Genomic DNA, 21,151 nt, shown 5'->3' on the forward strand with positions numbered 1-21,151 from the left:
GATCCTCTCTTATACTACCATCATTTTATGACGGTATGAGTACACTAGTGTATGTAATTGGGTAAAGCATGATAGTATATGGATCTGAATGTTTACAAAGATAAGTACTTCCTTTTGCAATGACTAATGTTAATTATAATGGTGTTAACATTATCATAATGGTAACAATAGCCTGCAACACTAAGATTCTGGGTGTGCTTCTTGTAACCATGCAGAGAGAGAGAGAGAGAGAGAGAGAGAGAGAGAGAGAGAGAGAGAAAGGTGTAATGGGAAGAAAAGGAATGGAAATACCAGTCATGTAACTTCGCCATTACTTCTGAATTACGTCCTTTGTGTTGGACTAGACCACGCCCCTTCCTCAAATTCACTTTCAGTTTCAAGCGGAAACGTTCGATAACTCATCCCCTATAGAACGTCTGAAATACCTAAAATCTACGATAAGTTCAAATTCCCGAAATGAGAGAGAGAGAGAGATAACCGGACTACAGGGTCATATAAACAGAAAAAATATATAGATAAACAGAAGTGTTCAATAACCGCCGTCCATAATAAGTACCTCAGATGTCAATCCGCCACAGATCGACACAGGAAATGCTTCAAATGCATCAATTGCCGAACGCTGGTCTTAGATTTACTTTCACTTATCAAGTACATCACCTGCAGCAACCCTCAGAGGTAGTATTTTTCCGATAGTTGCAATAAAGAGGTAAAAGTGTTTTCATAATACAAACTGTTTACCTGTGTAAAAACGAAAAAAATAGCACAGGAAGAAAATGGCTGGACAAAATACAAAGTATTGTTTCTATAAACAATGAAATATTCATTATAACTATTAGTCATCTAATAAAATGGGAATCACAACTCGCACCATAAACAGTTAAATTCTTTCTATTTATCGCTGATGAACTCGATGATTTGTTACTTTCAGTTAATAGAAGCTATTTAACACCTGAGTTGTCGTCAATGTTCGGTTTATTTTATAATTCTATAGGAAGAGAGTAAATTAGGCAGAAAATGGGAACTGCAGCAGCAACTTCATACTGAAGGCGAGAGTGGTTATTTACATTGTTCGCTAAACTTGTAATAGTATAAATGTCAAATTTGTATTTGTGAGGTTGTAATTGGGTTTTCAGTTCTTCGTATCAATACTCTTGTAACAAAAGTATTTTACTGCAGAAAGCATATCACGCTTTAGCTTATTTCCAGCGACCTTTTCAAGCGTTAGAATAGCCGCTTGCCGTGTTGTGTGTGGAGCTGGCTATTGGCTTCACTTTCACTTCTGACGTCACCGCTCTTCCTCGGCTCGCATTGCTGACTGCTTGTAAGTGACAAGGCGGCCTCGGCTCTTGTCTGTAGGGTAGTGTTGAGGATGGGGATATTAAATTATGCGATAACAAATAAATAATACTGTTCATGGTGTGTACACTATATGCCGTTCAAAACGTGATTATGGAGGAATATCTGCATCGTGCTTACCCCATATAAAAATGGGAAAAGCACGTTAAACGAAGAAGATTTGACCGTTAAAACGTGTTATTTTAGAATGCTGAAATCTTGAATGATATATAATATAAAATCTATGAAGGATATTAGCCTTAGCCTAAATCGCCTGAAATAATCGACATTCGGTTTAATGCTATTATATCTACCTCCAACTACAAGCCACCAGGTCAAACTGAAGAGCAACGAAAAAAGAAATCGCATGAGCTCAGTTTCTGGAATTCCCGAGCAACATCCGCCATTCACCTCGTTCGGACAACTCCGCCCTTGGCCTAGCATTAGAAGTAATGAGAGAAAGGAACCCTGTAGTATTAGGAAGTTTGTTTTGCCTAAACTGCCAATGATGATTACATTAATTTCCAAACCGCGTTTGGCTCAAGACCCATACGGTTTACGGACTAAGATGTTCAGAATCTCCCGCCGAGATTTTAGGCCTAACTCGATACATCTACACGTTCTCACTTCATTAGGGGGAACTTGACCTCCAGATCAGATCTACCCTGAGGTTTGAGATTCCAGGATATAAAAAAAACTGATATGTGCTTCTCTTAGGCCTACTATAGGAGATATACAGCCGGATACCCAAGGAATACTGGCGCCTTGTGAACTCCTGAGAACATTTTCATACTATAACAGAAAGTATTTAACTTAAACCGTGGGTTTTCTGAAATCTAAATTTAATTTAGATTTCAGAAAACCCACGGTTTTCTGAATAAATTTAATTTATTCCTCCATCAAATCTGAGTTTATTTTTTCTTAAAAAGAATGAGTCTACATTCATTCTCTAAAGCCGGTGTCCTTACAAACAAGCATTCTGCCATATTTTACCTTCTTGCCATAACAGTTTTACGTTAAGTAGCTAATATTTCCTTTACATGCTTGTAAGATTGAATTCACAATGCTCGTTAAGGAGACGTCACATAAGCGCGAATATGCACTTCAGTTTCGCAGCAATGTACAAACTATAGAGCAAAGTTTGGCGGCAAGGTGCTAATAGACGCCAGAAAATTGACTTTAGGAAAGCGCAAAAACATTTACTGTTTGATTCAATCGAACTATATAGATGTTTCAATGTCTTAATTTTCACAGCGAACTGTATTGCTTTTTTTTATGTGGAAAGGAAAGGTCGAGCTAAACTATACTACTATCTAGCAAACAGTAATAGTATCCGGAACTACATCAGCTCCAGACCGCTTGAAACCCTCCTGTTTTTAGGTCAGTCCCACATTGATTCACATGCAAAGGTGAACCTTGGACGGGAAAGGGAGATCTGGTGATGACATTTCCGAAAGTTTACTATTCAATTGTCCTTTATGACATTAGTGGTTTCTCTATTATTATTATTATTAGCCAAGCTACAACACTAGCTGGCGAAGCAGAATGCTATATACAAGCCCAAGAGTACCAAATGGCAAAGCAATCCAGTACACAAAAGAAATACAGCAGTAAAGAATAAACTATACAAATGGAAATAACAATAAGCTAAAAATTAAATTAGGAATTGTAAAAATCTTAATTTTATCCAGATTAACATTAGTCATAACTGTCACCGAGTTTAAAATGCGGGAACTCTCCTGCTACCAAAAATAGCAATTTCAAAAAGTTAATTTTTTTACATACTTCTCCTGCTGATATTAAACGTGGAATTCAACAGATATTTCTACTACTACTACTACTACTACTACTACTACTACTACTACTACTAATAATAATAATAATAATAATAATAATAATAATAATAATAAATTGATATCGCTATTATAATTATAAAACTTACTATCATTCAGTCTAGAACCTGGAACTTTCATGTTTTCCTACGTGTTTCCTGGCTCACTGTACTTACGCTAGAAAGTCATGCCCTTCTCATCTCTGTCCCCACTACCTAAAACGATGATCATTTTCATGTCAGTAATGCAAAATATATAAAAAAGATAGGTTACTCAATTTTCCTCCGCCACCATAGATCGCTCAGCAGTTTACTAAATGTCAGCAATTCATTTGTTCTCATGTTCATATTAATTTTTTTTTTATCAATATTGCCAAAAGATGTACACGTTTGTATTCAGTTTAGAGGACAATTAACTTTCTATTCAAACTTTCGTATAAGAAAATATTAATTTATGTAACGAGAATTAACAGGAGAAAACTTAAGAGTTCAAAACACACGAAAATGATGACTCAGTAATGTAAACCAATAGACTAACGACCCTTCATTTCAACATGAAGTCTGAGTTTAGCGAGGAGAGTTAATCCAACACTGATTAGTATTTTAATCTTCTACGAGATATCACTGGCGCGCATAATTTGTACCAACATCAGCGCTATGAAAGTTACATGCCCTCAATTCTTCTTAATGAGAGAGAGAGAGAGAGGGGGGGGGGATTGTTTCCCTAATAGGGCCTAGCGCCTAAGAAAAGCAAGATAATTATCACTGGCTCATTTATCTCTTAATTGCCGGTTCAAGGATGAAATTTCTGTTAAAAAATAAAGCAGCACCATTCAGCTGTAATACGTACGTAGTGTGTATTTGCGTTTGTATACACACACACACATATTGTATATATATATATATATATATATATATATATATATATATATATATATATATATATATATATATATATATATATATATATAGTATATATATATATATATATATATATATATATATATATATATATATATATATATATATATAGTGAGGATTGAAAGGGGTTCTATCAACCGATAGACATGAGTAGGTGCAAGGTAAAGGACCAGTCCTTTATTCTTTTTCTAAGTACTTTATTGTTGTTGCAGCGTTTCAAGACGTAAAAGTCCCATTTTCAAGCATATTTGAGCTACAGAGAACACGAAAAAATCGGTATACTTCACAATTTAAAAACTTGCTTAAATATCTGTTAACAAAATGTTTAGTTCTATGATTTAACATGTTAAATCATGTAACTAAAGATTCAATAACTTATTAGGTATGTCAGCACGGTTTAGATTGAATAATTTCCTGTTGGCATTTTCGTGAAATTATTTAACTAAATATTTCATTATATTAACATAATAGCTATTAAGCAAGTATTTGGACGGTAAAATGTCCTGATTTTATATTCGCGTTTTTACGTAGCCCTTGTGATAGGAATGGATTCCTGAAATGTGTAAAGAAACTACAGAAATGATTGCTAGTTTTCTTGTCTGTATATACATTATATATATATATATATATATATATATATATATATATATATATATATATATATGTGTATATACACACACACACACTGCACATTTCATTTGTACATTCAAATAAGTATTACTGCATCTGTCACTGAGTTAACTTACCACATTTGAATTTCCTCTTGACTGAAATATTATAGCCCGCTATCTTTAAGTTTACTTAACAATTGGTGTTGCCTTTCACTTTTACTTTCGAAATCTCTCAACGAGGGAACGAGGGACTCGAATATTGTTTCCATTATGACAGTCTGTTTAGTGATGACTCAAAACGTGTTCCAAAGTTTTCTCTCTCTCTCTCTCTCGTTGTAAGCGAGCAGCGCTCTGAAAGTCGATTTTCAGCCAAGAGATGACGAACTGCACACTTCATTTCACTATTGTGTTTCTTAAAAGCTTTGAAAGCGTTATTAATATTTCTTAAGATTTCTCTAAACTCAGAACACGTTCTACTGAAACCAGAGATAATGATCAAGCAATATTCTACAGGTCTTGAAAAGGCAGGATCAAAGGAGGCTAAAGCTTTCAACAAGAACGTAGCAAATACGTTTGAGCACTTGTCCGAATCCCTTGACTGTGGTGCCCTCTGGTGGTTAGAAGTTTAATTACAGTTTCAGAGCTTTGGCCATTTGGTTTGCCGCAATTTGGTTTGTCAGTTTAATGTTTCTTTACACTTCTGATTTGAATAACTTCTGAGTTAAATGTATCAATTTAATTCCAATGCCACTTTAACTGTTTCTACCTTTTTTCTTGAGGTTCAAATTAATTGTTAAACCCACTCTGCCATTAACACTCGGAAAATAATAGTCTGATTTTTTTCTGAAGACAGATATAAAATGAGGGCTAATAAATTGTAGTCTTGGAGCGGTAAATTTAAAGGCTTTAAAAGCAACATTCGATTGCATGTTGGCTCAAGTAACTTGAGACTACATCCACTCAAACATTTTGGACACTCAGTCTTGATGGCATGAAGTCATTACAAACATTTTAAACATAGCTTTTTCAACAATACAGGGGGAAATCCTGTCACAATGTGCAACACCATTTATTTATCTTGCCATTCTGTTTAATAAATTTTGCAGACTCCTAAGCTGCATCTGAGACAGAATGTGACTGATAGAGTTGAATAGGCCACTCTGTTTATGACACAATTTATCATAAGTTTTTCCTTATTTTTTGTTTGAAACAAAAAAGATAGGCCTACCCAAGAATATCTTCCTTCTAGTAGTCTGCTTTAATTGGCCTATATATATATATATATATATATATATATATATATATATATATATATATATATATATATATATATATATATATACATACATATATGTGTGTGTGTATTTTATATACATATATGCATACACATATGTATATATATTATATATATATATATATATATATATATATATATATATATATATATTTGTATGTATGTCTTCAGTGACACACTGTATATTGAAAATTGTAAAGCAAATATACAACGGTGACTGGCATTCACTGTCAAGTCCAATGTCACTTTATTGGTCTGAACAACAGACCAGCATTAATTTTACAGAGTATTTCACGCTAACATTCATTCTCTGTCACTCTCACGTTTCTTAAACAGGCGGATTTCCGGTGACACTGAATGGACTTTTCAATATCCTTTCATTATATGCACAGCAATATAATTGTCATTACAGTTTCTCTTGCACACAAACAAACTCACATACAATATATATATATATTAATTTATATACAGTATGTATACATATATCACATGTATATTATATATATATATATATAACAGTCTTATTGTTAAATATACAGTTTATACTCTTCACTGATGTTAAATTCAGGTGGCATCGTAGATAATATTGTCAAATTTGAATCTCTTTAGTGATGCGCAATGGAGAGACACGTAAAAAGATATATTGGTGTCGCCAGTCACAAGAAATACGCCAATGTCACTGTAATGTTACTTTAAAGAACCTTGCATCTTTGACCCAGTTTTCTTCATTATTTTTCAGTTGTTTCATTTATATGTTTACCTACTCATTATATTTTACTGTATTTCTCTTCTCTTTGCTCTATTTTCTCTTCTTTACATATGGGCATTCTACCATTTGAAAGGTAGCTCCGAAGTTTAATGGCCTTTTGAAGAGTAACAGGAGGAGATAAGAAGTAGGGAGACAACTCTAGGCGGAATAGTTTTGTGAGGTCATGACTAAGAGATGATGGAAATGAGTTGATGGATGCTGTGCTAGAATCTGAAGAAGACCTCAAGGAATCCACAGTTTTGGAATGGAATTAGTAATAAAAAAACGCAAAGACTAAAGAGCACCAGCTATGATGGAATCACTGAAGAGGTGATTTTATCTGAATATGAAACAGCATCTAACAAATTTACTAAACTGCATTGCAGAATAAGGAATCAAGACAAATCCTTATAAATGGGAACTGGGAATCATGAAAAGGCAAATTAGTTGATGTGCCGCCAGAATTAGGATTTGGAAGTCAAAACCCGAAATAACATACGAAAATAAAATTATCCATAAATCTACGATACATATTGCTATGTTGGCATAAATCACAGTAGGAAAATACTACTATATCTAAAAGGTTCTGCTGATTTGACAAATGAAAGGTTCAAGAAAAATAATTATTAGGCGTCATTTTGCAGGGTGGTAGAAATAGTACCATAAGGTAAATTACATGAGTTCAAGTAGATGAGACAATGAAGGGTTACAGCTGGTTTGGGCGTGTCCGTCGCTCAACCCTTGGAAGCCTAATACATGATAATGTCAGCTCACCTCTTCTAGGCACCAGACGAGTTGGAAGACCTAGACCTACTTAGATGAGAGCCATGACACAGGAGGCTGGATATTTGGGAGTTGAGTGGAGACAGACGTGAGTGGTGGAACTTCACGGAGTCCCTTACCGCTTTAGTGTTCGGAAAATAATAATGCTGAATAGTAATCAATAAAAATACCTACCATTACTAATACTGCACTGTATACTTGAAATCTGGTAACATATAGGGTACCTACACTTTTCTTATCAAAAAGTCCTATTTGAAATTAAATGACTAAACGGTAGTTATCAACAACTAAAAACTTACCAGTTCTATAATAGCATATCGGCCTACACGTCGAGTTTCGCTCATGAAAGCTAAAATCAGCTAAAATCAGCTTAGCCCATACAACACAGGGGCACACTGCTGTCGAATTGTCAAATCGCTTCTGATTGTTTATCATTGTTCATCAAAACAATTTTGTTCTTGGATTAAATCTTAAGATCATGTCCTCTGTCAGGTAGCGTTTGAACTAAAGCAGGATAGCATGGAACCAATCACCCAGGTGAGTGAGGGAGGGACATCCATCAATACCTGCAGCGAAAGTGGAAGAATTAAGCACTATAAAAACTGAAGGAATTAGGCAGACCAATATGCATGGATGTGTGATGGGATGGCAGGAGAAGTAGAAAGGGAAATGTAATAGATTTACAGTGAAAATTGGGGGTAGGCCTAAACACACTTTGTGTAATAATTAGATTGGTTTTAATTGATGATGGGGACTACAAAGAGCTCCCCTGCTATAAGAAAACTAAGATAAGTAATCGACAATCAGGACTACATGGGATTTGGATCTGTTTGACTAATTCGTAAATGCTGGCAAAACCCAACTACAGTACTTACTGTACTTCCAGCCAAAAAATTATTATTACTTGTGAGTTGCACATACATAACCATACAGGTTTATCAAATGAAAAAAAAATTAACCAGTAATTACTACTGAAACCACTCTTGTACAGGCATAAAAAACTTTACTTGCAAGTTTCATTAAGAAAGCCAATTTGAGGCACATAATAAAAATCCTTGATTGCTACAAAATCGTTCTAACAACCAAAGTCACAAAAATCTTGGTTTTACTTTTGATACATAAAAAATTCAATACAATTTATAAAAGAGTATAAACGAATAACAGAAATTTACTTCATTTACAGTTAGTGGACGGAGATAGTTTAGCTGCTCCGGGGCCTTCCTCATTTCTTAATTCTCAGATTTTAATTATTCATTTTTGAAAATATATTTTTTGGTGGGAAACACTCACCGAAGGATTTGCTAACTTTCCTCAAAATAAGCTAACCTTGAGCAGCCTGCATATCTATGCATGAAAACAATGGTTCCATCTAAAAGGGGACTGGGTAACCCTTGTAATTACGGGCCTCCAAAGGTCTTGCTCTGGCTTGCATGTCATAAGCCGCAGCATGATTGTCGTTTGTTTAAAATAGGAGCAAAATCAACAACTCGATCCTGCTGAGGTGATATAGTTCCGTGCACACCATGGGCAGTAGTGCTCAACGAGACCGGGGTAATGGTGAATATACAGTAGATTGAATCGGTTTTATACTAGGACAGGTCCTTTCACAATGGTAGGGAGTTGAAGTGAATCAGGGGCCTGGTACTGACCATTGGAATCGGTATAACCAACCGAAAAGAAGCGGAAGCCATCACTGATTCTTATGAAAAAATGTGATGGGAGATAACATCAAGGAATATTGTATGGAAAATTCCTTTGTGGATCACGTTACTAGGGATGAGCTACATAAAAACAAAGAATTTCTAATGTATTTAATTAAAAAACAATTAACGCTACCAACAAACACAACAAGCATGCATAAAAGCAAATAAATACTCAGTCAATATGAGATCAATAAATAAATAAATTAAAGGAAATAAAAGTAAAACCAAGAGGAAAAAATGTAGACGGAATTATTAAAAGACCGAGGAATTCTCAATGAACACACAACAAAAAATGGTATACAAACGATAAGAACAATCTCATACAACAAACAACACTCATACTAGCAAACAAACAACTAGACAAAAACAAAGGACAAAAACCTATTCTTTACAGATGGTACTAAAAATATTGAAACGCCTATATGTCGATGCTCTGACAGACATAAAAGGATTCATACTAACACAAATGACTTTAATAAATAGGGAAAACACTTGAAAAGACTGATAAGTGGTAATAAATAGCTACGTTCTAAAGACATGCTTCATCCCCATGAAGTGCTGAACAGAGGAGGAAGGAGGAAGGTCATGTCAGTGTAATCTGAAAAAGAGTCACAAAAAGGTTATTAAACAACATCAATCGAAGAAAGAAAATTTAAAGCTGAAACAAAAGCCAAGCCTTTTCAAAATATGGCTGCAGTCATTCAGGACAAGATGTTGCTGAACTAGTTGGCAGCACCTTTCCGGTAACAACTGGCAACTTTATCACGTAAAAGTGGGCGTGGCCTATGTCTTAGCTTTAAACCAAACCTATATAATCGAAAGGATATGGCCTGGATGTTTACTGGGTTGAATGATGATTGAAAGGAACAAAATTCAACATATAAATAACAGTATTGAGAAAATTTAATTTTAAGAGCACTCAAGTTCCTAAATTACATATTTACATTTTTCTCTTGAAGATGTTTTAGATTAAGTACAATGCACTAGTTTATGCTCTAACTTTACCTACAGGTCTTAGCAGTCTTGGTAAATGGTAATGGGATACTAATAGACCTGGATAACGTCAAGACTTTAATTACAGAGAAAAGGCAAAATGTGGCAATAACTGTAAAGAAAATTAATGGTGGAACAATGTAACAGAAGAAACTAAATCAAGGAATACTAAGAAAGACTAATGTAAGAACATTAATTAGAGAAAATATACTAATGTGAAAATATAAACTAGGGAAAAACTACCTACGGTACATAAGCGATTGCTAAATACTGTTGATAAAAACTATGTTGATGTACGATTATGTAAACAAAAGAATTGGGTAATACAGGCTTTGAAAAGTAACGATATTTTTATAAATAATTTGTTAAGATCCAGGTCATATTTCATCTTTAACATTTAATAATTAGCACCCCACTGTTGTCCTGACTCCAACTGTCAATAGTTCCAAACTTTGGATATCCTTTCTGTTCAACCCTATAGTAGATGTAAACATTTAATAACACCGTATCAGAAAGAAACATAATGAATATTTAATTTAACTGTTTACTGGAGAAAACAAAAACTTTTTAGAATCTATTGGACATTCTACCTGTTTCTTCTATAAAGGCAAAGAGCTTATTTGTACTTGCGTTAAACTAAGAAAAATTGTTACTCACTGACATTTGTTTGAAAGTTCCATAGCCATGAGAATAAATATAAAAGAAATTCTCCACATAAAAACACTTGAAATGGAACATCTTGCATTCAGATTCTATAACAGCTTCCTCAAAATGGTCGATAGCGACCCTCGAGGGTCGATGGTACTAACAAAGTCCAACAAAGGACTAGGAGTCAGGAAGGGTTAGCAAATTTAGTTTTCATAATCTAATGGTACTGTACAGTACCTGTTTTTACAAAGTCATCGTGACCATTACCAGTACTCATAGTCCTATGAAGATAAAATTCATTACTTGACTTTTCATGTAACGAATGTAATGAAATGGGGAGGGAGGAGGGGAGACCGAAAAACAATCTTAAAAGTCTTAACGAGGTCAAGAACAAGAGGCTTAGGGAACCTGGATCTAAAACATTACCACGGAGTTCTGTCCTTTGATTTGTGGCTTTCTTTGTCAGGTAAGACAAGTCAGATGAGAAACTCGTGCTGCAGTAAGGGAACGAGTGTACAGTACTTAAGTTTGTGCTGACGTTTAGCAGTGGAGGAAGAAAAGAGTAATTAAGCTGTAAAGTGAGACAAGTTCTCGTACGAATAGTTTAAGTTCTTGTATTTCCAGTACACATCTAGTATTTCTCTACTGTCTACCGTGTAATTAAAGGCAAGAGCATTCTATACTACTGCATCTAAACGAGCTTGATTTGTTTTAGGGATTAGGACACTGATGTTTCATAGTCGCATGTACGATACCCGTTTCTTCGGAAGAGCGGCCAATGGAGGGACAAATGAAAAATTGTTGTAAGAGAAGAGGGAAAAAGGTTGAAAAATCGTACTTAGATGCTATGAAAAAACATAAGAAAATAAAGCGGTTTAAAGCTCTTTAAATACGTTGAATTCTCCCTGAAGATTTAGAGGTCCTTCTTATTGAGCTTACATATTTCTCCTTAATTTCTCATTGGGGTATTTAAGTGAAATATCTGGTGATCTTACACAATTCTCCTTAGCTTTTCATTAAAGGACTGGGATTTCCTCATTGATTTTTAAGAATTCTCCCTTTTTCATTTAAGAGGCAGAGAATTCATCTAAATCCTACGGAATTCTCCAGCGTTTCTCACAAGGGAATTTAGGAGCACGCCTTTTTAAGATCATGCAGGATTCTCCCTGAAGAGGAATTGGAAGAATCTATCACTGATCTACCAGATTTCTTCCTGGTTTTCCATAAAGGGTGTATTTATGAGAATTCCTTATTGATCTTGTCCACATGTTCCTGTATCCAACGCACTTGCTGAGAATGTACCTGGTGAGTGAGGAAACCCAGCATTCTAAGGTGGGTCGCTTGAATCCAGTTGGAGAAGGACGAGACGCGGGTGTAGACATTTGGGACATCCTGCTTCTCGCAGTCTCGTGTCCAGGACACCACTCCAGCTAGGAACCAGCGTCCTCCAGCTTCACAGGCGAGGGGCGAACCGCCGTCCATCGTGCTCTGAGAAGATAAATATACAATAAATACACTGTTACACATAATACAGAATAGAAGAATGATACGCTAAAAATACAACAACCTTATGAGGATAACATAAAAGAGTTGGTTAGAAAAACAGGCCTCATCTTTTAGTTTCACAGAGAAAACACACACACAGGAAATAAAGGGATCTGACACCGAAGCAGCTTTGTAACGAAAAAATTAAATGGTTGGAAGGCTGAAATGTAGCGAGGATCTTATAGAGGAAAAAAGATGAACATCACTCACGCAATTATGAGGCGCCAATACTAAGGCAATGTCTCGATCATGCAACTGAGCTGGTGGATTGCATTACCCAATTAGGAATAAATGCGTTTATTCATAAACGGGCTGTTTCCTTTGTTTATATGACTTTATTCAACAGTTATCTTAATATGCATTTAGTTACACTTCTTTTACCTGTTATCTACTTTTCTTAGTGTTTACATTATGAATAATAATAGTAAGTTAACCCTTCTATCTTTGTTATAGCCATGCCTAAGATAAAACTAAAAATATATCCTCTCACAAACAATGTTTCGACCTTCATTCCTGCTCTAAAACAATTATAAGAGACCCATGACAAAACGGCTTCATAATTCATGGTAATGAATTTTATATTCATAAAAGGAACGCTGTTCTTGTGAGCTTGTAAAGCCTACCTAAACCATATTCTAAACTGTTATGCACGTCGATAAAAGAAAAAAAAGGTGAAATTTAACCAAAAATTTTCATCTGCTATTTTCTTTTAAAAGGATAATAAAATACGTGTTCTTACACGTATTCTACGTTTAAGTAGCAAGGACTCTTTCTTAACAAGATCCTAAAATATACTTTCGTAACCTGACCTTAATGATTTCTACACGGCAGCCTACAAGCTTACTTTCTTGACTATCTCTTAAAGCCTCCTATCGAAAGTAATAAATAAGCTTTCTTGGACGGGCTCTGAATTATCCTACACTGTAACAAATATACTTACTTGACTAAGTGCAAAAGTATCCTGTGTTTAAAGTAACAACCCCGATGTATTAGCATGCATCAAATGAAAGCAACAAACATGCTTTCTTAATTGAATTCTAAATAGATAAACTCTTCCCCAAGTGGGCCTAACAGTGAATCACGCAGAAAATAACAAACACCCTTAACTGGACTTCAAAGTATCTATACTGAAAGTATGGAATACGATTCAGTAAAAGAGTCCTACAATATTGCACAGTGCAGATAACGAACGCACTTTCTCCACTAGACCCTCCAGTATCCTACACTGAATTATATCCAAAAAGCTGTCTTAATATTCGATCCTGTTTTATCCTAGGCTGAAAGATTTAAACTTTATTTAACGATATCTCATGGTATCCTACGGTAAAATTCATTAAAAAGACTCACATAGCAAGCATTGGTTCCATCCAATCCTCCAGCACAGAGGAAGTAGTCCGACTTCGCAAGGATTTCGGATCCTGTCATGTTGTGTAAGGAGGCTTCACACTGTTGCTGCTTGAGGATAGGGACCGACATCTGGCGAAGGACTCCTTCGGATGGCACCGCGTCTCTCACTTCTGAAGGGATGTTAACTCATTAAAGTCATAAAATCAAAAGTTGTTTGTTTCCTCTGTCTCTGTCCAACATAGATGGGGAAAACAACGTTCAGTACTGCCATAATTCACACAGGAGGAGGAAGGCAACTATAGGATTAAAGTACCCAGCACACAGATATAAATACAGCTGGACTACGCGTCTGGTCATTGTACGGATACTTGATAATGAGGACTGTTTGTCCAAGAAAGCTTGTAACTTTTTCTGAATAAATATCTCCACTAGATACCATCCAGTTTGAATGAGGTCCTGTTAGTAATATATATATATATATATATATATATATATATATATATATATATATATATATATATATATATATATATATATATATATATATATATATATATATATATATATATAATATATATATATATATATATATATATATATATATATATATATATATGAATGTCTTTACTATAATACTACAGTATAATATGAAGATAAAAAGGCCCATAAAACACTATTTGAATGTAGCTCATTAACGTATACTTAAATAACAAGGGGGAAGAAGCCGGAGTTTACAAGATACCGTGTAGCAATTGTAATGACATTTACTTTGGGGGAGATAGGTAGATCGCTCTCGCAAAGAATAACAGAGCACAAAAGATCAGTATGTTATGCTTTGGAGAGTTCGGGGATTTTCCTACATATCAGAGATACAGGTCATTCCATAAACTGGAGTGGGGCGGAGCTGGTTTTCAAAAGTAGCTGTCCGTACAAAAGAAAGATGCTGGAATCTGCTGTCATCAATCAAACCAACAATATGAACCTGCCAGGAGGACATTGGAAATCGGACAACATCGACGCTTTAATCCTCAGATCACTTCTGAAGAAGGTGTTCCAGGGCACAAGACCACCAGAATCGTCGCCAAATGGGAGTTAATGGGCCAAAAAACCACTAGGGAATTGTTCACTCTCCTCCTTCTTAGGAAACGGTCACCTGCATACCATCGGAGACTTAATGCCACACCTATATATGCTTTGTATATATACCCTTGTAACATTTCATCTGTCCATATTTTTCCAGTGAACAGGGGCACAGAAGGAAGTGCCCGAAATATATGGTTGCAACGTTCAAATAGTGTTTTATGGGCCTTTTTATCTTCATACACACACACACATACATACACACATATATATATATATATATATATATATATATATATATATATATATATATATATGTGTGTGTGTGTGTGTGTGTGTGTGTGTGTGTGTGTAACAGTACATGCGTTTATTACCGTATTATACGTTTTTTATTTTCATTTGGCTTTCCTGCTTTCGTTTTCCCCTTTTTAGACTTTCTAGTGTGCGGAAGCTTACATAACGAATGAATGGCCTCTCTGACCTCTAGAACTGCATATATACTGAATAATAAAGCAGCAACAATAATAATAACACGAATAATTATCACTTCTCATAACATGAAACCTATGTAGAAAATCAAATGGGTGTGGGTTTATCGATAACAATAGTAAAAATTAGCTTATACAGCACAAAACCTTACCTCTGAGCATATTGTTGGGCACGTCACCAATGCCATACCCGGCGACTGTACACGACTGGGCAGGGAAAATGGCGTCCTGCTGTGTCATACAGACGAGACACACATTGTCGCTCAACGTGGCGTGGTCTCTCAGTCTTAAAACTCCTGTCAATATTTTAAACTGGAAGTTAGTACAAAAAAATATGAAAGGAGTATTGGATAATACACACGCTTGCTCTGTTCAGTTTTCGCCCTTATTGTTTCAGTGACAATTACTGACTTATCTTCCTTGATTTTTCAGGGCCTGGCTAGGAGGATCTGATCCTGAATGAGGAACGTAAATTGGAGTACGGCTAGAGTTAAAGAAGCTGGATAGCTGAGCAGAAAGACTTCTCACGGTGGGCGTGTCAGTTACAGAGGACACAGATATATCAGAATAAGGGCTTTGGATACAAAAGGTACAGGGTAGAAAAAGCACAATAACATTTTCTCACGTCCATCAGATGGCATGTCAGTTATCGTATTTATTTCTCTACTGCTGTTCATTTGTATTTCATTTTTTGTGTTTTTTTTTGGTTTGTGTATTTCCGTATACTGACCTTTCTACTTACGATATCAGCATTCAGTTCTGTGAATGTTTGTTAAGCAACTTAATGGCTATATGAAAGTGTAATAATAATAATAATAATAATAACAATAATAATAATAATACTGTACTACAGACCTACGTCGTTGGCATGGGCGCCGCCCGACGTGAAGTAATCCGGGTGGGTAACGACCTCCATGATGCGATGGAACTGGATCCCGTAGGGCAGGTCCTCCTGCAAGTTGCTGTCGCCCAACACCACAATGTACTTGTTCACATCACGCGACTTCAGCCTGCAGGGAAGCTGCTCTTTAATTTTTATCTTTTTATTCAGCCCTTTCTTACTGGAGACTGTCATCGAGACTATGATTATACAGTGTATGACTGCCACCAAAGACGGTCAGGCGAGATGACTGTGTGCTACAGATGCTCTGTGTTCTGAACTATAAAAAACTGACGCAGAGCACAATGCTTTTACAGGTACGTTGATTTTATTTTTACAATTATTCTTAGGACTGCGACTGGCAAACAGTAGATGATGCTACTAAAATAAATGGTCTCGACGACTTGACTGAGCTTTTTTATTATTATTAATAATAATAATAATAATAATAATAATAATAATAATAATAATAATAATAATATTAATAATAATAATAGTAAAGACTATGCACAATCAAAAATGAATCGATGCTATATGATGATCTGGCTTTGATACAATAAGAAACAGATTTACATTCCATTATATATTCTACAGGATAAAGACACTTCACGTAATAGAAGGGCCACAACCCAGTTGTACTGTAGGTTATCTAAATAGTGAAGACATAACACTGGCATAGCAACCAAGTCCAGTTCAGCCAAAATAAGATGGATGCCTATTACTAGATTCCTCTTCTTCAACGGTGCCAGACAAGGCTTTTAAGAAGGTATATTAAATGATTCAGAAAATACTATACTTTAATTTATAATTTTGTAGATTGTTTCGAGGTTCTGTTCTGGTATTTTAAAAATCTAATATTCATTACTCGGACAGGCTTCAAAACAACTATTAATTTATGAATCTATGAATGATTATTCATATTATATTTCAGTAGCAGAAGTACTGACATTTGTTACTAATCTAGTCATCTAAAGTTATTTTAAAGACAGACATAAGCCATATCCTTTGTGCAGTAAGGCTGTAGCTGTTTCCAGACTCTGTCAATCCTGAGACGGAATCCACACACCACCTCTGTAGTACAATTTCCAGTTGTTTCCAAATAAGCTTACATTTATAGTACTATACTGAGACACAACCAACACCAACTATACAGTAAGGTTGCGAGTTATTCCCAAATACACTTTCATCTAGGATTATAAACCGTGACAAGCAAAAGTCTCTGTATGGCACAGGTACCAGCTTTTTCTAAATACACTTCAGTCTAAAGGGAGCTTGCAGCATCTCTTCAGTCCCTAGCTGAACCCACTTTTTTGCCACTTACTTTACTTCCATTCCCGCCTCATTTCTTCGTTCTAGCTGCCCAATCTCTCTACTATTATTTCTTAGAGCAAGTGTGGGTTTTTCTCCTTGCACTGTGCTTCATCTTTATTTTCTGAATCTCGTTTATCTTGCTGTTCAACTACTCCAATACCCTCTTTTCCCCCCATCTTAAGCGTTGCATGGCCAAACTCGGTCCAGTGCTTGCCTTGACAGCCTAGATTTCATAAATCAAGCAAAATGACGTAAAAGCTACATGCCCTATATGGTACAGCTGCCAGCTGTTTCCAAATATATACTTTCAACCCTTTTACTAAGAGCACATGTCTTGAAAGGCACATTTTACAGGTAAGAGAAGTTTGTTTAAAATTGAGCTTTGCAAGATGAGCTTACTCACTTCTTTAGACAAGTAGCTGTAGTAACAACAAGATCAGACTCAACCAGAGCTCCGGAACACATATATTTATCACCGGATTGTCTCCTCTCCATGATGGCTGCCACCCAACACCATTCCACAGTCGATGCCACAGTTCCACCTAAAATGCGACTGGCGCTACCTTCACCAAACTAATGAAATAGAAGATGGAGGTCTTTCAGAATTCATAAACTTAAAATGAATGTCTTTCACAAGTAAGAAACCATCCTTAACAGAAACTTCAGAGGTTTTTGTATTGAAATTCAAGGGGACAATTTCTGATAAACAATGATTTTACGCCAGGAAAAGAAGTATCAACAAGTGCCAAAATTTATCTAAAAACGAGATGTCAAACATATTTTATAAAATTAGCATCTGAAATTTATGAATGATTCCATACAATTTAAAAAATGGTCAAGCAAATACTCTGAAGATTAAGATCTGACATTATAGGTTTTGTGATGGTTTGTTCAAAAGACAATAGGGTTAAATAAAAATTAAAAGAAAAGCTATAACCCGACATACATAGAAACACCATGTAACTTACATAGTTCTTGAAGCCTTTAAAGCCACAGATATTTTTGTTGACAGGCTGAAGCAAGTGCTGGTGGTCGGTGTAGTCGTAATCGTAGTCATAGTCAGCAACGTTTGGCTTCTCTGGGTACCTATCCAGCAGCTCCTGCCCGACAATACCTGTTCCGGCTGGCTGCTGCATGTCAGTCTCAGCAAGGACACCATCTGATGACTCCTGCTGGTGTTGCTGTGGGGTCTCAGCCAGAGCAGTACCTGATAACTCCTGTTGTTGCAGGTGACTCTGAACGAGACCTGCATCTGATGACTCATGGTGCTCCTGGTGATTATCAGCCAGACCAGCACCTGATGACTCCGGCTGTAGCAGGTGAATCTGAATAAGACCAGCATCTAATGACTCTTGCTGCTGTTGGGGAAGCTCAGCAGGACCTGTAGTTGATGACTCCTGCTGCTGCTGATGAATCTCAGCCAGACCAGCACCTGCTGACCCCTGCTGTTGGTAAATGTCACCTAGATGTTCCAATCCAAGAGGAATTTCATTTAACGATTCAACTCCTTGTTGTTGCCCAGTACCAGATTCTGAAACGGATCCACCAACAACAGCCTGGATGTTGCCAGAACCCAGGGTGTCCTGAAGGGCATTGATGATAGTCTCTGTCTCAGCCTCAAGAGCCTCTGTCTCCAGCAGAGGAAGATGAGAAACTATGGGGTTGTCAGGGAATATGATGGCGTTCTCATCAAACAGATAGCCTGATGTGGCTGGGGCATGAGTTGTTTGTGATGAGAATGATGAAATCTGAGTTGTGGTAGATTCGGTCTCAGAAGGGATAGGTATAGGAGTTGCCAGCGATGAAACTGATGATGATGATGATGGTGGCCTGAGGGTGCTGGCAGATTCATTATTGATCACCATTGCCAGGGCTACTTCTTCTGTTTCTTCATGTTGGTCATCTTCGTTTTCTATTTCGTCCACCGGGCGGTGAGAGGGGAAAGTAGTTGTTACTTCCGGCTCTTTGTTCTGTTGATTCGCGACGGAGGGCCCAGTCGTTTCCGTTGGAATTTCGTTGTAACTCTCGGTTGTTTCAGGCGGCTGAAATGTGAAAAATTTTTTTAACTGTAAACCATTGCCTCACGAAAGCCTATGTCTTCCTATGTAAGAAATGGGGTCTGTTATTATTACCATCTAAAATTATCAAACACCCCTACTGGACAAGCCTGAAAGGTCATTAACTGGCAAAGCAAATTTTCACAGTAAAGAGTACCTATATGTAAAAAAGACAAAACTGAAAAAAATGGGTGAATAAACCATAGAAACTTTACACAGCAACGTAAGTCAGAGAAGCTAAGGCAAGGGTACATAGTGCTTAAAGCTTCATACTAACATGAAATAAATTATCTCAGTATCGAGTGCAAACTAAAGCATTGTATAATTACCTAGCATTAAAGGCTATGTTGCATTGTAACTTTGTTCATTAAGAGAGTTTGTAGATAATTCATAGCTATCTTTAAAATGGAAAAAATGGTCCGTTTGCACAACCAGGTAAAAAAATTCTGGCAAAATTCTCTATCTTTAAATACATAATTCACGGAATCGTGCAAATATGTACAGTGACCTAGCATAACTAAATAACTTTGAAAAACACACCAAATGAAATTAAAAGGCAAAGGTGAAATTAAGAAAAATATACAGAGATTGATCAATTACCGTCTCTGTCGCCGTTCCTTCAGTTTGTAGTTCAACAATAATCTGTTCGACGTCCAAGGGTGTTGCAGGAGAAAAGGGCGCGGGTGTGGTGGAAGGTGTCTCTGGCGTCATGGGCGTAGTGGTGGGTGAGGTCGCTTTGGTAGGGAAGGTTCCCGTCCAAGGGCGCGTAACCAACCCCACGATGCCCGTGAAATCTGTCACGACGCCCACGATGTCAATGACGTTTTCTGGATTGAAATCCTCTGGGATTTCGTCTTCGTTCTCCTGCGATAATAATAATAATAATAATAATAATAATAATAATAATAATAATAATAATAATAATAATGTCCAACGCAAAGGGCCTCTGCGAAATTCCGATACATATGTCTTTCCTTTGCTTTTATCTTCCACAGATCTCCAGCCTGCCTTCTCAGACTTATCATCCTACTCTTCCAGTACCCACACGAGCCCAGCTGACAGTTCTTGTACTATTTTCCCAGAAGAAAATAGTGGCAAGGACATGTTCAGGTCTAACACTATCCTGCCATTAGATACTTAACATTCTTCGTAAGGCTTTGTTCTCAAATCGTTGAAATCTTCTATGTTTTTGTTTTTAGTGTCATATCATGACTCATATCTGTACAGCAATAAAAATCGTATATACTAGACTTTTTTATAATTTTAAATTCGTATGCAGTGTTAACATGTCGAACTTCTAATCTTAATCAAGCTGCCCAATGTTTGATTTGCCTTTTTTATTCTCACTAAATTCCAACTCAAGAGAACCTGTGCAATATATATATCAGTTTTCCCAAGTATTGGAAAGATTCAACTTCATAAATCCTCTCTCTATCTAATGTTATCACATACCTTTGTGCATACTCCGGCCTCATTACCGCTGTTTTCCTTAGATATATGATACATTCTGTTAAGGAGGGCTTGGAAATCTAATGGTGTTTCACTGATTCTAAGTTCGACATACTTCTATCGTTAC

General features: G+C 36.2%; 1 protein-coding gene across 2 annotated transcripts in view; it reads right to left on the reverse strand.

The window, feature by feature from the left end:
* Nucleotides 1-9,321: 9,321 nt before the first annotated feature.
* Nucleotides 9,322-21,151, reverse strand: part of LOC136825506 (uncharacterized) — a 34,449-nt gene continuing 22,619 nt past the window's right edge. Inside the window, exons 5-12 of one of the 2 annotated variants that reach the window (XM_067082070.1) lie at nt 20,176-20,439; nt 18,487-19,560; nt 17,922-18,091; nt 16,183-16,337; nt 15,480-15,623; nt 13,760-13,929; nt 12,170-12,355; nt 9,322-9,824 (exon numbers count right to left, since the gene is read on the reverse strand). In XM_067082070.1, the coding sequence (XP_066938171.1) occupies nt 9,810-9,824; nt 12,170-12,355; nt 13,760-13,929; nt 15,480-15,623; nt 16,183-16,337; nt 17,922-18,091; nt 18,487-19,560; nt 20,176-20,439 (2,178 nt within the window). In that variant the 3' untranslated portion in view covers nt 9,322-9,809. Of the gene's footprint in view, nt 9,825-12,103; nt 12,356-13,759; nt 13,930-15,479; nt 15,624-16,182; nt 16,338-17,921; nt 18,092-18,486; nt 19,561-20,175; nt 20,440-21,151 lie in introns of those variants that run through there. The other variant, XM_067082069.1, reaches the window with a different exon arrangement.

The sequence above is a fragment of the Macrobrachium rosenbergii genome, chromosome 37 (genome assembly GCF_040412425.1).
Source record: "Macrobrachium rosenbergii isolate ZJJX-2024 chromosome 37, ASM4041242v1, whole genome shotgun sequence".
NCBI lineage: Eukaryota > Metazoa > Arthropoda > Malacostraca > Decapoda > Palaemonidae > Macrobrachium > Macrobrachium rosenbergii.